The 16,613-nt window shown below is 42.2% G+C and overlaps 1 protein-coding gene across 4 annotated transcripts in view; it reads right to left on the bottom strand.

Moving 5' to 3' along the window:
- Positions 1-16,613, bottom strand: part of LOC130274080 (lipoxygenase homology domain-containing protein 1-like) — a 316,463-nt gene that overhangs the window by 121,193 nt on the left and 178,657 nt on the right. For all 4 annotated transcript variants that reach the window (XM_056521934.1, XM_056521930.1, XM_056521931.1 and 1 more), the window contains 3 exons: positions 7,319-7,517; positions 4,767-4,826; positions 2,251-2,426 (listed from right to left, as the gene is read on the bottom strand). In XM_056521934.1, the coding sequence (XP_056377909.1) occupies positions 2,251-2,426; positions 4,767-4,826; positions 7,319-7,517 (435 nt within the window). The remainder of the gene's footprint in view (positions 1-2,250; positions 2,427-4,766; positions 4,827-7,318; positions 7,518-16,613) is intronic.

Raw genomic sequence — 16,613 nt, 5'->3', positions numbered from 1 at the left:
GAAAATTAATCAAATAATATGTCTTTTTTTTTTTTTTTATCTGACTAGGGGTTCAAAGGGCAGTCCAGGTGTAACCTGATCTGTCAGTTATTTTGTCCTGGGTAGAGGACAAGGGTGTCATTTGCCAAAACAAGCAGGTGTATTCTGGGTCTTGTTTAACTTCATCTAAGGAAGAAATCTGTTTAATAGATCCAGGTCTTTAGTCTAGAGAATAGGGGCTGCATAACAGAAGGCTCTGGGTCCAAGTGTGTTATGGTGGATGTATATGGAAAAACTATTCACACCTGTTGATCTTAAAGGACAGAAAACATAGGGGGAGATTTATCAAAACCTGTCCAGAGGAAAAGTTGCCTAGTAGCCCATAGCATATTTCATATTTAACAAGGCCTTTGCAAAAATTAAGAAGCAATCTGATTGGTTGCTATGGGCAACTGGGCAACTTTTCCTTTGCACAGGTTTTGATAAATCTTCCCCCATGGGGCTTCAGTAGATCTTCAAATGGGTTGTCCGGGAAAAAGAAATCTAAAGCTTGGGGGTGGTGTAAAAATAATGAACAAGCCATACTCAACTAACGCAGCCCCCTGCAGTTGCCACTCCTGTGACCTGCCAACCCCACAAGAACTGCCTCTCTTGGCCAATTAGTCACTTATGGGGCAGTACCTGTGGGGTTGGCACGTCATAGGAAACAGGAAGAAGTAGTGACCAGTGGAAAACCAGGAGCTGCAAAGAACTGACACAGGTGAGCATAGCTTGTTTATTATTTTTACACCACCCAAGCTTGTAGACTTCCTGGTCAACCCTTTTAAGTAACTAGGACCTAAGTTGTTTATGACCTAAAAGGGTATTCATATCTGGGAATGAGACCTCTTCAGCCCTATTCAGTCTTCTTGTGGCTGCTTAAAGAGATCTGAAAGCTGAAAACAGCCAAGCCGGCTGTATTATACAATTTGTGTTAATTTCTGACTTTAATGGGAGTTTAATAAACAGCATAGCACCACAATAGTTATGCTAGTTATATAACTCCAGGAGTTATGGGAACAAATTGTAGTATACAGCTGTTGTTCGTTTTCCGACATTTCCCGTAGCCACAAGCAGGCCGGAAATAGGTGTGGAAGACATTTCTGGCATATCAAAATTCCTCAGTTGGGAATACAGCTTTAAAGACCAGCAAGGAAACTTTTAAAGTTATTCTGTATTTTATGTGCAGCCAGTAGTCGAGCTTGTTTGTTATTAACCAATGTGCAGCATTCTGGAGTACCTGAAGATGGTATATTGCTTTGTTTGGGAGGCTTATATATGGCATTACTATAGTCCAGCCATTGGGTTATAAATGGGAGTACCAGTGTTCATAGATCTTCTGGTGTAATGAGGTTTTAATTCTTGCAATATTTCTCAACTGGAAGTAGGAACATGGGAATTACTGATTCAATAAGATAACAATTTTTTCTGTTCTTTAAGATTCAAGCTAGCGTGTGCTCATTTTGGATGTAATTTCTATAAACTATGTTGTGATCACTGTTGCCTTAGGCAGACTGAGAGTTAAGTTACAATATAAAGCAATACAAACTTTAATTAAGCTATTTGCAACCTAAATCAACAACACAAGTTTTTGCTTTATTCACACATTAAAATTTGGCTGAGCCACATGTATCAGTACGGGTATCCATGCAACTGAGACTGGGGAGGGGGAAGGGTGTTTTATTGAGGAGAATGGAGACTAATATAGGCCACACAATGCTCCATGTGAAAAAAAAGTATGCAAAGTAGCTCTCCACTAGAAGGAAAAAAAGCTTGCCACCTATGGGAGGCAGGATTCCTTCCAGTGACACTCAACCCTTTAAGAGCCTTAAAATAGGACAGGGGAATATCAGTCAAGTCAGAAGGAAAATATTCTATTTGTAGACAGCTGTTTCATGCAAACAGCTGTCTACATGCCCATAATGGAAGGAGCCACCAGTTGTCAAAACTTCCATAAACCAGTAGTGTCTGTCAGTGTTTCCAGTTATCGTGAGTTAAAGACCTTATTCAGACTGGCATACTGTACTCATACATCAGAGTCTATATCTTGGGTGAAACACCCTGACTCCTGTGGTTCTAATTATCTCAACATAGATCCATAGATCCCTATGGTGCTGTGAATCTGGTTTAATAATGTAATGCGTTTGGTCCAAGTATAACATCTGGACTATTAAACACAAAGACAATCTTATGTATAATCTGCCTATTTAAAATCATTTTCTGACATAGTACCTTATAGATCAGTCTGTCCTTTCTCCACTGTTCTAAATGTTGCTCTTCTAGTCTGAGTGGGTTTGACCTGCCTTTGTCTCCATAGAACAGAATGATCCACTGTAGATTATGTTGAAGAGTTTCAGAAATTTGGATTTCTTCATTGGAAATAGATAGATAAATATTCCATTCTCCGTCTGTGTTAAAAGTCAACAAAATAGATATGTTAGTAAGTAATTGTATAAAGTACATGAAGCACGTTGTAAACCATCAGTACTAATTCTCAGAACCTCAAGAACAATACGGTTTGTCATTCAGTTTGGGAATCATATAAAGTATATTGGATAAAACATATTCCAAAATGTAGCCAATATGACATGATTATATGTGAATCACTGAGGAAAGCTGGTGTATAAATCCTCATATATATATGATATGAATGCCCTTAATGATAATTTAGTAAACAACCAACACTCTCAAAATCATTGATTAGGCCTAAGTAATAAAATATAAATCTTTATTTGAAAACATAAATACATGTAGACATAAAAGAATACACTGACAATACAGAATTATGTCTCTCGATCCGACAATGTGATTATATGTGCCCATATAAGAAAATGACAGGTAATGTTACTACAACAGCTTCTATTGAAGACCAATTGCAGCAATACATGCAGATTCCATGTGTGGGTTTCCTTACTGTGTGAGGTGGGGTATAACAGGACCTGGACTATGGGATGCTGCGGAATATTTATGTCACATATCTTGCCCAAATTGTTTGAGCAACATGATTTAAAAATAATATTGGGCTTCCACAAGATTCTATAGTAGTGGCCAGAATATCACAAAGCTGTTACCTGTGACAAAGGTCTACATTTCTATAGTTTTTTTTGAAGTCTTGAAATTTTTGTCCCATTAATGGAATTCCAACCAGGTACATTTCCCTTTCTCATTTGTAATATACTGCTGCATCCCCCTCATTTGTCCAACCTCGGAATGGACCAGTGAGATAACCAAACAGTTTTCAGCCATCATTTGCAGCTCCATAGACAATGAATGGTGTGGTACTTCACATGTTTGACTCTCCACTCCATTGTACAGTGAGACTGGGGTGCTTGCTCTTCAAATTCCTGGAAATCCCAGTAGACCCCCCCCCCATGACTCTTCTCCTCTCTCCTGTGAATAAGGGATAGGTGATAACTAGGTGATCGGTGGAGGGGCATTTGTCGATCACCAGAAGGAAGGAGTTATGCCCTTTGCAATCAAAGTGCTACATTCACTGTCCATGGGGTAAAAAAAGCCAAATGTTGCTGAGTGCTGCTTTGTAGAAAATTAATAGACTGCTGATGCTTGCACAGTCCACTAATTCTATTGCAGGGTCCTGGCAGTGGTCCCAGCAGTTGCATCTCCACCATGTACCTTATCATCCCCTATGGATAGGGAATAATTTTAAAGGGCATGTACAGATTAGGTTATCCTGAATGTGTTAACCCAACACAGTGACAGCAATGTGTGGTGCTAAACATCCTTATGCACCAGAGATAATAATAATAATTATTATTATTATTTATTCTTACAGTGCCTTCAGCTTCAGGAGTGCAGTACAATGTCTAAATGCACTAGAGATCAAGATGATGTTGACTACATCTGTTTCACCAATATTTTTTTGTTACTGTTGCTGTTTAGTTTTTGGTCACTATGGAGGCTGCCATCTTACCTGAGCTGTTTTAACAACATTTTGTGATATGATTTACAGCAGGACCCATAAACATGAAAAACAATAGACTGAAGCTGTCCCATTCACATGGATTGAAAACATTACTGGGCATTCTCTGTGACATTTCCAGAGGTCATTCTACAGGCAGGGGGTTGCTGATCTGTGAGTAACAGCTATTATGTGTACCTCTGTTATCTATCTATGTCACCTTTCACTCTACTCATTGGCTGTGATTACAAGAAGGGCACTGCTGGGAAATAATCTGTATAGAATAGGAAGTCTCAGTTAAGTTTTAGGTCTAGTGTCTAGTCTGGTCTAAGGCAAAATTTCAGAATTATTATGAAATATAGATAGTAAAATGAAAAATTTGAAAAAACATTGCCAAATATTCTTCATAAATAGGGTTGACATAAACACTTGATTTAAATAATTAGTCTGATGACACATTCCCTTTAATTTGTGGGAATACCCCTTTAAACTATTTGCTACCACTATAGGCTCCAGATATTTAAAGGCAGCACCAAACAAAGAACTAACCTGTATTAGCAAACTATTGACCAGAGAAAGCAGAGTTATTTCCTTTGTCACTACTGACTACCCTACATGGATATCCCGCCTAGCTAGGACATAAGTTGTGATTGCCCCCATTCCAGAAAATTCTAAACAAAGTTTTCCAATTCTTGCTAAAAAGAAATTCCCATTTATCTGGTTATTGTAATTTGTGGAGGATTGCTAAAGATTATCAGAACTGTGGGCAGAAGTGTCAGACATCAAATCACTTCCAAATAAAAATAAATCGTTCCTGGGCTTCTGTTACCTGAAGTCATAGACTGAACCTCATTGAGAAAAGCGTCAGAGCTATTGTCTTCCTTAGTTTCTGTATTAATAAAATAACACAACAGTTAATATTGAAAACAATTACAAACATTTCACTAAATATTTAATATCTACTTAGAATTTCTGATATAACCTAAACTGATATATGTACCGTATTTATCGGGGTATACCATGCACCGGCCTATAACACGCAAGGATATTTGGGTAAAAAAAGTTTTTACCCAAATATCCTTGGTAAAATGAGGGTGCGTGTGTGTGCGCGTGTATACCCCGATACACTGTTTCTGACCCCGCAGAAGCCGCAGGAAAGGTAGGGGGGGGGGGGCGGGGGAGAGGCCGTCGCTGCCCACTTCTCTCCCCCTGCCTTTCCTGGAGTCTAGAGCCCTACTGCCGCCGCTTCTCTCCCCCTGGCTATCGGTGCCGCTGCCCCATTGCTGGCGCCGATAGCCAGGTGGAGAGAAGGGGCAGCGGCACCCATTGCCAGAGCCGCTGCCCCGTTGCCTCCCTCATCCCCGGTTGTATAATTACCTGTTGCCGGGGTCGGGTCCGCGCTGCTTCAGGCCTCAGGTGTGCATCCCCTGCGTCGTTGCTATGCGCTGCGAGACGCAATGACGAGTGACATCACTCGTCATTGCGCCGCGCCGTGCAGCGCATAACAACGACGTAGGGGACGCACACCGGAGGCCTGAAGCAGCACGGACCCGACCCCGGCAACCGGTAATTATACAACCGGGGATGGGGGAGGCAACGGGGCAGCGGCGCCGGCAATGGGTGCCTCTGCCCCTTCTCTCCCCCTGCCTGTCGGGGCCGCTGCCCCATTGCCAATAGCCAGGGGGAGAGAAGGGGAAGCGGCACCGATAGACAGGGGGAGAGAAGGGGCAGCGGTGCCGATAGCAGGGGGAGAGAAGCGGCGGCAGCAGGGACCCCAGGATAGGCAGGGGCAGAGAAGCCGGCAGCGCTGGCGGTCTCTGCACCTGAAAAAGACGCTGCAGTTCATTGATTTAAAGCGCCCACTTTAAATCATTGAACTGCAGCGGCTTATCGGCGTATAACACGCAGGTAGACTTTAGGCTAAAAATAAATACGGTAAGTTAAATGCAAGTTATATGTAAGTTATATGCACAAAATTCTCAGTCCTGAGGTTATAGTTTGTAGCCAAAAAAGGAGTGGAACTGACACAGAGTAGCTTTTGGACTCACTGACGAAAATTCAGTACGTAATTCTGCTTAGAAATCACATTTTCTGCAGAATGCTATTGCTGTCAATGGGATTCCACTGCACAGTATGCACTTCTAAATTTCAGCAGCAGATCTTCTGCCGATGAAATTCTGCTACCAAAAGAATGATTTTTCTCATTCTTCATGCAGAATTAATCTATTGGGACAGCAATGTCCACTCGGTCCTTGCGATGACTGGGCTCACAATGCCCTCTGATTTCCTGGCTGAAGAATCTGCAATGTGAACAGTACATGTGAACCAAGCCTTATCATCATATTAACGTGAAAACCCTTCAGCTAAAACAGGTTGAGTATAATGAGAAATTTCATCAGATGGTCTCCACTGACATTTGACTGTGATAACTGATTTTTTCATATCATATCTCAGGGTCAACAAGTGAAATAGCACATTTGATACCTATATTGCCTTTTGGACCTGTCATTTATCATTTGCCAAGGGCAATTTCCTATTTAAAAGCGTAATATTATTTATGGCTGACAAGTCCCACTTATCATGATCAGTCTTCCCCATGTGTATATATGGTACCCAATATTTTATTATATTGTGCATTCAGGAGATATGGATGTAACAGCCTTTTTTTTTTTTTTTATAGAATTTATATATTGATGATGAATACAACTATGTGTAATATAGTGAATTATACTGTCCATACATAAAATAATGTCATTTTTATGTTTCCCAATATCATGTCCCCAGACAACTCATGTAATAAAGGTGTTAGGCTGGGTTCACACTACGTTTTGTTAAATATGGTTCCCGTATACGGCTGGGAGGAGGGGGCGGGGCTTAATCGCGGATTTAATGTATGTCTATGAGCCGACTGGAGTGAACCGCAGCCTCCGGTCGGCTTCGTTTTCGGCTGTATGCGGTTTCCCGACCGTAGGCAAAAACGCGGTCGACCGCGTTTTTGCCTACGGTCGGGAAACCGCATACGGCCGAAAACGAAGCCGACCGGAGGCTGCGGTTCACTCCAGTCGGCTCATAGACATACATTATATACGGTTCCCGAATACGGCTGAGTGCGGGCGCCACGATTAAACCCCGCCCCTCCCAGCTGTATACGGGAACCGTATTTAACAAAATGTGGTGTAAACACAGCCTAACAGTACATGTAGCTGAGCTCTCAGATGGTACAAGGACAATATAAAATGCAGGACATGGTAAAATAAAAAAGTATAAAGAATAAGAAACACTGCTTTAAAAAAAAAAGTAAAGTAAAAAAGTAAATGTATTGTTAAAAGAAAACAATGAAAAACTTTCCTTTTCAGCATTTATTTTTCACATTGCTCTGACCTGTCACTTGTAGAGTCATGAACATCATTTTAGTTTTTTCTTTCCTCCACGGCTGGGCTATAAAGATGTATTTGTTTTTGATGAATGATCCTTCCTCCACCACGGCTTTCTCCAGCTGTAAATTAGTTAGCTTCTCTTTTTCTATGAGCAGCTTGTGTATTATACCAATGTCAACAGTTTTCAATTGAAATCCAACCATCTGATCAATAAAAGCATGGGAACATGATGTTCATGAATTGCACTCTGCAATAGGATTGTTATAATCTTCCCTTTGATTACTAATTAAAGGGTACCTCTCATCAAAAAAACTTTTGAAATATTTTAGATTAATGAATGTTGAATAACTTTCCAATAGCATGTTAATGAAAAATATGCTTCTTTCTATTGTATTTTTCCCGATCAGTCCTGTCAGCAAGCATTTCTGACTCCTGCTGGAGTCCTAAACACTCAGAGCTGCCAGCCTGCTTTGTTCACAGCCAAACAGGCTGTGAACAAAGCAGGCTGGCAGTTCTGAGTGTTCTTCTTTGTGAACAAAGCAGACTGGCAGCTCGTAGTATTTAGGACTCCAGCATGAGTCTGAAATGCTTGCTGCCAGGACTGGTAGGGAGACCCCTAGTGGTCATTTCTTCAAAGTGGAAAATTAAATAGAAAGAAGCATATATTTTAATAACATGCAATTGTAAAGTTATTCTGCATACATTAATCTATAATATATCAAAAGTTTTTTTGATGAGAGGTACCCTCTAATCTATGGCTCCTCTTATATCCAAGATGCATGAACAATATACATGAAAGGAGATCTGCAGCCATAGACACTTAGGGGGGAAGATTTATCAAAACCTGTGCACAGGAAGAGTGGGGCAGTTGCCCATAGCAACCAATCAGATAGCTTCTTTCATTTTTAAAGAGGCCTGTGAAAAATGAAAGAGGCGATCTGATTGGTTGCTAGGGGCAACTGGAGAACTTTTCCTCTGGACAGGTTTTGATAAATCTTCCCCTTAAAGTGTCTGATCACAGGGGGTCCCAGCGTTCAGCCCCACGTGATCAGACACAGCAATCTCCTGTATGGGGCCCCGTCCCTGCTGCAGCTCTCTTGCGCAGGAGGTGTGTCGGCCGCAGCTTGACACCACCGCCGGCAAGCCCCCTCCATGTATCTCTATGGGAGAGGCAGAGATGCAGCATTCGTGCATCCCCGCCTCTCCCATAGAGCTGTATGGAGGGGACGTGTTGTCGACCTCAGTGGCGGCCATGCCAGGTCCCCATACAGGGGGTCCCAGCGGTCGAACTTCCCGCGATCAGACACTTATCACCTATCCTGTAGATAAGGGATAAATGTCTAAGCCTGCAGTACTCCTTTAAATAACAGCATTACAGCGCATGTACATTCAGTGCAAACCTATAGTCTAATCCAGTATTTCCCAACCAGCATGCCTCCAGCTGTTGCAAAACTACAACTCCCAGCATGCCCGGACAGCTGAAGGCTGTCCGGGCATGCTGGGAGTTGTAGTTTTGCAACAGCTGGAGGCACGCTGGTTGGGAAACACTGGTCTAATCCAATGCAGAATTCTTATTCAAGGAGGATGCAAATGGTAAGAATCATCACAGCATCAGTGATACTGAATTACATGAAAATGACGAAAGGTAATAGAATTTAGAAATACAGTACAGATTTAATTGTCAGAGTGAAATAGATAATATGACCCCACTCCTCCCCCCAACACCATAGAGATACAAAAAACATTAAACAACTAAAAAATATAATTATAAAAAAAAATTTAAATATCATTTTTGTATAACTGTACTCGTTAATTTAATGGCTATCCCACCAAAAAAAAATATATTTCAGAGACACTTTCCTCCCATAGTGCCCTCAGCTTTTGATGCAGCTTGTCTTCTCCCTGCTTTTAAGATTGGGGGTTACAGCAGGACCTGCTCGCTTGGCCAATCACCGGCCGCAGTGGTGTCCTGTCTCAGCCAGTGGTTGGCAAATTTTGAAGGCCCTGCTCTAACCTGTTCTCTCAGAAGCATGGATAAGAGAAGCAGTGAGGATCAGAAAGAGCTGCATCAGGGTAGGTGTGTATTACTTTTACAGCAACCCCAGCAAAATATCTATTTCCCTTTAATTCCAAACTTTCATTTTCTTTAACATATGTATAAACAGTAGCTAACTTTTTCTCCCCCCTTGAATTTCATGAGAACTTTATTTAGCTGGCTACATTGCTGCATGGAAAAAAGGTAAATCCAGGGTTTATAAAAATTTTTTTTACTAGTTGTATTGTACACAACAGAAGTGTGCAGGATTTTCTGCATGTTCCTAAAACAGTCTTGTAGAAATCCTTCCAAGAAGACAAAAGGTCCTCCTGCCCTGATTTATTACCTTTTAAACTAGTAAACAGCTAAAGTAGTGGAGCGTAGTCCAAGTGGAGGATGAACGGGTTTGCAGGGTAACTTGCAGGGGGTATTACAGGTTTATACATCTTATCTCCTATCCAAAGGATAGGGAATAAGATGTATGATCGCATGGGTCCTGCCGCGTGGGACCCCCGCGATTTCGGTGCACCCCCCCGGCATTCTGTCTCGTGACATTACGCCATGCCCCCTCCATTCATGTCTATCGGAGGGGCGTGACATCCCCGTCTCAGAAGCAGCGCCCGGTACAAAATGCCGGGTTCAGCAGGGAGATCGTGTCCCCATCGGCGGGACCCTTGCGATCATACATCCTTTGGATAGGGGATAAGATGTATAAACCCGGAATACCCCTTTTAAAAAATGTGTGCTCGTCTGCTGTGAGGCCCCAATTCTGCCGTCCTGATGGTGCTCACACTTTCCTGACCTACTGTCAACACAAGTAAATGCCCACACTGTTAGGCTGGGTTCACACTGCATAATTTCTGGGCAGAATTTCTGCCGGAGATCGAGCCGGTGGCACTAGGACCGAGCAGACTGCATTGCTGCCCCCTTAGACTGCAATGCATTTCTGGGTGGATCTTTCGGGAGATCTGCTCAGAAATGCATTGCCATCTATGGGGATGGCAATGTAGTCCGTGCGGTCCTAGTGCTGCCGGTTCGATCTCCAGCAGAAATTCAGCCCAGAAATTCCACAGTGTGAACCTAGCCTAAATCACTATCTGGCCCACCTTAGCCACTGCAGATATGATCATCGGGGGAGGCTTCTATGGCAGCCAGTATTCTACAGTTCTGATCTCATGGAACACATGAGATTTCTTTATGCAGTTTTAATTGCAACATGAGACAAAATAGCATTGAAGGAAAAAACAAAAAAAGAGATTGCTGGGATAGTTTCTTTTTCTTGCTAATTTTCTATGTTTAGTGTTTCTTGTACATGTACCCCCTACTCAAAAAAAGGACGTACTACAAGAGTTGGGATTATACACTATGCTGCATTTAACAAGCACAACATAAACACAGTGTAAATATGTAAAGCATGCTGGGAGTTGTCGTTTTGCAACAGCTGGTGGCTCCCTGATTGGGAAACATTTTTCTTTGACATGGCAGCAGATTTATCAAAACTTATGTGGATGAAGAGTGGAACAGTTGCCCATAGCAATAATTAGGTTGCTTGGGGCAACTGCACTCCTTTTCCTCTACACTGGTGTGTACCGGCATATTTGTGAACCTAGGGCCTAAGACACATGCCCAAAACTGTTTAATTTTCAAATCTCTGGAAATTCACTTGAAGGCCGCAATATTCTGATATTATAAAACAGATCTGATGATTTTTTGTGCATTGTTGTGCACTGAGAAGGTAATGAGGATGAAGTTTAGCGTGTCTGACTCAGACGGTGCTAGGGCCACGCAGACATTGCCGTTCGCATAGATGGCAATGTCTTTGGCGCGGATATCCATCAGAACATTGAACAAGTTGAATATTCTGGGTGGAATTTTTCAAGTAGATTTTCCAGGTGGAAAGTCAGCCTCGAAACCTCTGCAGTGTGCGCTGTGCAGCAAAATCCCATTGCCAGCAGTGGGACTCTGCTGCATGGGAATTTTCAAGTGAAAAATCTAAACGGAATTCTGCTCAGAAATTCTGTAGTATGAACTTGACCTTCCTGTTTCACTAACATGGTTCATTCCTTTAAGGCATCAGTAATACTTTAGATTATGTATCCTGACTATTAATTTAGGATTACATGAAGAAGTAAAAGGCCCCCTATTGGTTAGATAAAAAACAAAGACTTTTAGCATTTATAGAAATAATAAGAAGCAATAAACTAGAAAAGCAAAGATCAAGTTTTGCTAATATTTCCCCTTGAGGCTGCAGTTGCTATGGCACCGTCATCACTAGGTATATTGTATCTAAATATAGGGTAGAATCCACGATAACATCACATCGAGCAAGAGCTACACAAACTCAAATTTCAAGATTAATAAAGCAAAAACAAGCAAATAATTTAATCTTTACGTTTCCATAGGTGTCATTTGTTCAGTGTATCATAGTATAGTCCATGTTTTGGCTCATAGCAAAACTACATATAATGTCCCAGTACAGAATACAATCCTGTACAATAACCTTAGGCCCTGTCAGGTTGAGTCCCTTAGTGTCCTGGGAGCTCTACTGCAGTTTCTCCCCCATAATAAAGTTGGCATTACTATGTCTAGCCAGTACAATGTTATACGTACTATAAGTATGGTCAGCATCAAGTTATGTATTTTGTATATAAGGTTAAAGACCTTTCGAGGTCACATGATATGTTCTCGTGATGTTATCACATGTTACCCAGAGAGCACCAGCTTAGCACATGACCCGCAGCTTGACCTATGGACTTCTAGTACAGCCCCCCTTTATAAGGAAGGGAGGTGCTGCAATCGCTCTCTTCTCTTTTTTGCTGCTGAGGAACAGAGAGACCATATGTCTCAGTGCAAGTGTCCAGCTACCTGGAAGGCCTTAAATCTACAGCCACTTCCAGTAAGTCAAGTCTATGTCTGCTGTCACTACCTAAGTATCTTTGGGGTCTTTGTATCTTTGGGGTCATCTGAAGGCAATTGTCTATGCTGTGAAGATACGAGATGTGCAGCGCCTGAAATGATGGATACTGGAAGCCTGTGCTAGCATTTCTCCTGCGGTGTTGCTATCAGTGTGTGAAGAGTGGGAGAAGAGGGTTGCATTGACAATCCAACACTATGGGCAGCACATTGAACACATTTTATAAGTGGTCAGAAACTAGTAAATAACTCATGAAAGAATAAAATTACATTAAAACCAAGCACATCATTGTTTTTCTTGTGAAATTCCCAATAAGTTTGATGTGTCACATGACCCTCTTCCTATTGAAAAAACAAAAGTTGGATTCAAAATTGCTGACTTCAAAATGGCCGCCATGGTCACCACCCATCTTGAAAAGTTTCTTCCCTCACATATACTAATGTGCCACAACCAGGAAGTCAATATCACCAACCATTCCCATTTTATTAAGGTGTATCCATATAAATGGCCCACCCCGTATATATATATATATATATATATATATATATTTGAAAAAATGTTACACTCCTAATTTCTTGTCTTCTTTATTTTCATAAAATAAACTTTAGGTCTATCATTTGCTGCTTTTTTTCTGTTTTGGGGCAAGGGCACAGATGCCAATAATTTTGTGAAATATTTAAAGTTACGCACACAATAACTTGGAAGCACATGCCAATGAAAAACCATGCTCCAAAATCTACACTGTCATGCACAGAGCGTGAAAATAATATTTGCTAGCTAATACATATCCTAAAGCCTGGAAAAACCTTTTAGATCCTCATTTAGCATATTTTTCCCCAAATATTCACAATTTTTCCCTTGATATGTTTCAACTTCAGCAGCTGATAATTATTGGAAGGATTAAGGTTTTTTAATAGAAGTACTGTAATTTACAAATCTTTCTGGAGCCAGTTGATATATAAAAACAATTTAAACACTTCAGACATTTTTTTTATAAACACATTGGCCCACATTTATCAATGTGTTTACACAGTTTTTTCCTTCTATATTTGGCGCAAAGTATGTTTTTTGCGCTTTTTTTTGCGCCTTTTTGTTTAGAAGTTTCTGCTGATTTTGAGTTACGATCCACTGATTCGGGCAGTATGCATGATATGGACATGTTTTATCAATTGCACCTTTTATAAAAAGGCGCATAAAAAGGCGCAAAGACCAGAAATACGGCAAAAATGTACACCAAGCTCAAGGTGGTGTAGGAAATCCTTCTACGTGTCCACTGCGCTATCACAAAAACCTGTGTAAGAGAAAGGTGTAAGAGGGTATTGCCGCGCTTGCGCCAAAATCATCAAGATGCGTGCGCCTTTTTAATAAAAAAGGCGCAAGGACGGGAAATATATGGGGTTTAAAAAGATGCAACAAAAACACGGAGGTAGACAGCTAATGATAAATGTGGGCCATTATATACACTTTATTACAATGTGCCTTAAACAATACAACAATGACAATATACTACTCTGAAATATATATTTTTCTATTTGGGGTACCGCTCCACAGTTCTGGTACAGAAGAGTTCTCAGTAAGGACCATCAGCCGGGCACATACACTTACGCAAATGGTTACAGGAGTTCTTGGTGAGTACACCAGGCACTTCTCTTGAACGTTGCATAACCTGAAAAACAGTGGTCCTTCCACAAAACAAAGTTAGCCTCTCGACTCACTTGCTCCACTGGGGGGGGGGGACACAGATGTTGGTGCCTGTTGGGCCGGCCAAAGTAGGCCAAGGCACTTTAGTTGGTGCCTGCTGGTTAGGCAAAACCTCCTCAGCAACAGGAGTAGGCCTTTTCACATCCGCAGACGACTTATGTAGATACTTCGGTGCTATGACAGGTGCTTCGGGCAACAAGGTTTCTTCCTCTGGAGATTACTCTTTAAGTTTAGGAGTTAGTAACCCAAAGGGATCTGCGTCCTAATCACCCAAGGGAAAATATACAAAGGGAATCTGCGTGGGGTTCTCCGGACGGGTCACCACTGCCGCCCCCACTCTCCTGTCACGCTTTGAGCTAAAGTGTACTCCACGATCTCCCCGCTCTCAAGAGAATGCAATGGTGTGGGGAGATAGTCCCCCTTTACTGCACGACGATTGACCAGGATGGTCCCACCACAACGACAGTCCATGGGGGTGCCAAACCCCCTGCACTTTGTCAAGTTTCACAACTGTAGCTCTTTGTCTTTCCACGGGTGACTCTCCCTCTTGGGGTGGCCCAGCATTCTAATGTACAGGGCCTCAAGGGTTTTGGTATTTTGCTGCTGCCCTTGGCGCACTTCATACGGTAGCAGCTTCGGCCCATACTCCTTCCTTCTTTGTGCCCTCATCTCCTCCACTATTTCGGCCACCATGGCTTCTTGCTTAGCCCTCTCGGACTGGGGGATGGGGCTTCCCTGGCAAAGGAAGAAGATGCTCTTGCATATAGCGGATTTGACTAGGCTCATCGCTAAACAGCTCTCAGGGCAGCAGTGGGGACCGGGGGCAGGCTGTGGGCTTCTGGACCTAGGGGGTTTGCTCTGGGCTGGGGTTAGAAGGAGGGGTAGAGAAAGCGGCCTCAGCCAGGGTACTCACTTCTGACTCCTCGGTGTGGATTTCTGCCCAGGATCCCCAGCCTCACTGGTGACGCTCCTCTAGAAGATGCCGGCGTACCTTCCTCTGGGGTTGCTGGCCAGTTATCATCATCCTTGGGCAGTGGGGCTTTGAGATAGGCCTCTTTGGACCCGATGGAGATCCTTTGGAGATGATCTGCCAGCTCCTGAAACATGTGCGCCGCAGCGACTTTCCACGCCTCCGGTGCCATCTTGGGACTCTCCGACCTCGTGCTTGCCTGCTCCGCCATGTTGCTCACCTCACAGACTTCCAGCAAACTGAAGAGGTCCAGCTGCGCTGTGTCTTTTATCCAGGACTTTGGGAAAATGGCCGCTGGCTGGAAGTATGTCAGTGGTGCAGCGCTGACTTCCGCTCCTCCAACAACATGGGGCGGATATTTACAGTTCCACTTTGGATTCGATACAGCAACATGGTTTCCATGACCAGCGCAGGTCATTTTTGCGCACTTCTCTGGCACTTCTTTAACCCTTTCAGGTACAGGCAATACTTTGTTATGTAGCATAATAACTGATTTTACACATGGTCAGCATAGTTCTTGGACAATTCACAATGGCAGACAACAGACTTTTCTTCACCTCCCCCTCTATTTCACAAGCACCTCAGAATAAACACTTTTTACTGATAAAGTCCCGAACACTTTCTGGCGCAATTTTTGTTTGCATCTGGATGCAAATTTTCGGCAATACTGGACACAGTTCATTGTTACTGGTACCTTCCTTGGTTACAATTACATGACAACAGTACTTAAAGGTATAGAAGGCATTGTTTATTCAGGGCACAAAGGTGAAGGGGAGGCCCAGGGGTCATGGGTAGGGCAGCAATGGCACAGGGGTGCTGCACTCTCATCAGACCAGCCTTCACACATACAATCAAATTTATATTTTTATAGGGGGTTTTACAAGTTATTATGTTTTTACAACAATGCCTATGGTCATATTTTTCACAGCTTCTACCATGGAAGTAACATTGATAATACAAGAGAATGTTTTTTTCTGTTTTCCTATTTATCTAGCTACAAAAGAAAAAAGGTGAGCAGCACCTCTCATAAGATGTGTGAATAGTGCATGCAGCTAATAGAGATCAGATCCGGGGCCTACACACATAGCCAGAACAAAGGGAATTGCCGCAGCACTCAAGTACATGAAAAAATCCAATTCCCTGTATTCCATTCCAAGTGAAAAACACTGTTTTTCACATGGAATGGAATAAAGCAAATTAGATTTTATCATCTACTTGACTGCTGCGGCAATTCCTTTTTTCTATCTATCTATCTCATATTTATCTATCTATCTCATATCTATCTATCTCCTATCTATCTATATATCTATCTATCTATCTACTATCTATCTATCTCCTATCTATCTATCTAATATCTATCTATCTTTCTATCTATCTATCTCCTATCTATCTATCTATCTCCTATCTATCTCCTATCTATCTATCTATCTATCTATCTATCTCCTATCTATCTCCTATCTATCTCCTATCTATCTATCTCCTATCCAGTGGCGTTGCTAGGGTTGGTGTCACCCGGTGCGGTAGAAAATTGTGTCACCCCCATACCTACCCCCTCCCCCCAGTAAGTTTTTAGCCTGTTGTCACAGACACCACTGTTGTAGCGCATTGTGAGAAATTCCAGTATAATAATCAGATATACCAGTTGCCACAGAATGGGAAAGTGTTAAAGAAGTTTTCAC

The sequence above is a fragment of the Hyla sarda genome, chromosome 5 (genome assembly GCF_029499605.1).
Source record: "Hyla sarda isolate aHylSar1 chromosome 5, aHylSar1.hap1, whole genome shotgun sequence".
Lineage (NCBI taxonomy): Eukaryota > Metazoa > Chordata > Amphibia > Anura > Hylidae > Hyla > Hyla sarda.
The sequence above is the reverse complement of the archived record's forward strand: the minus strand, read 5'-3'. Positions and strand labels throughout refer to the sequence as shown.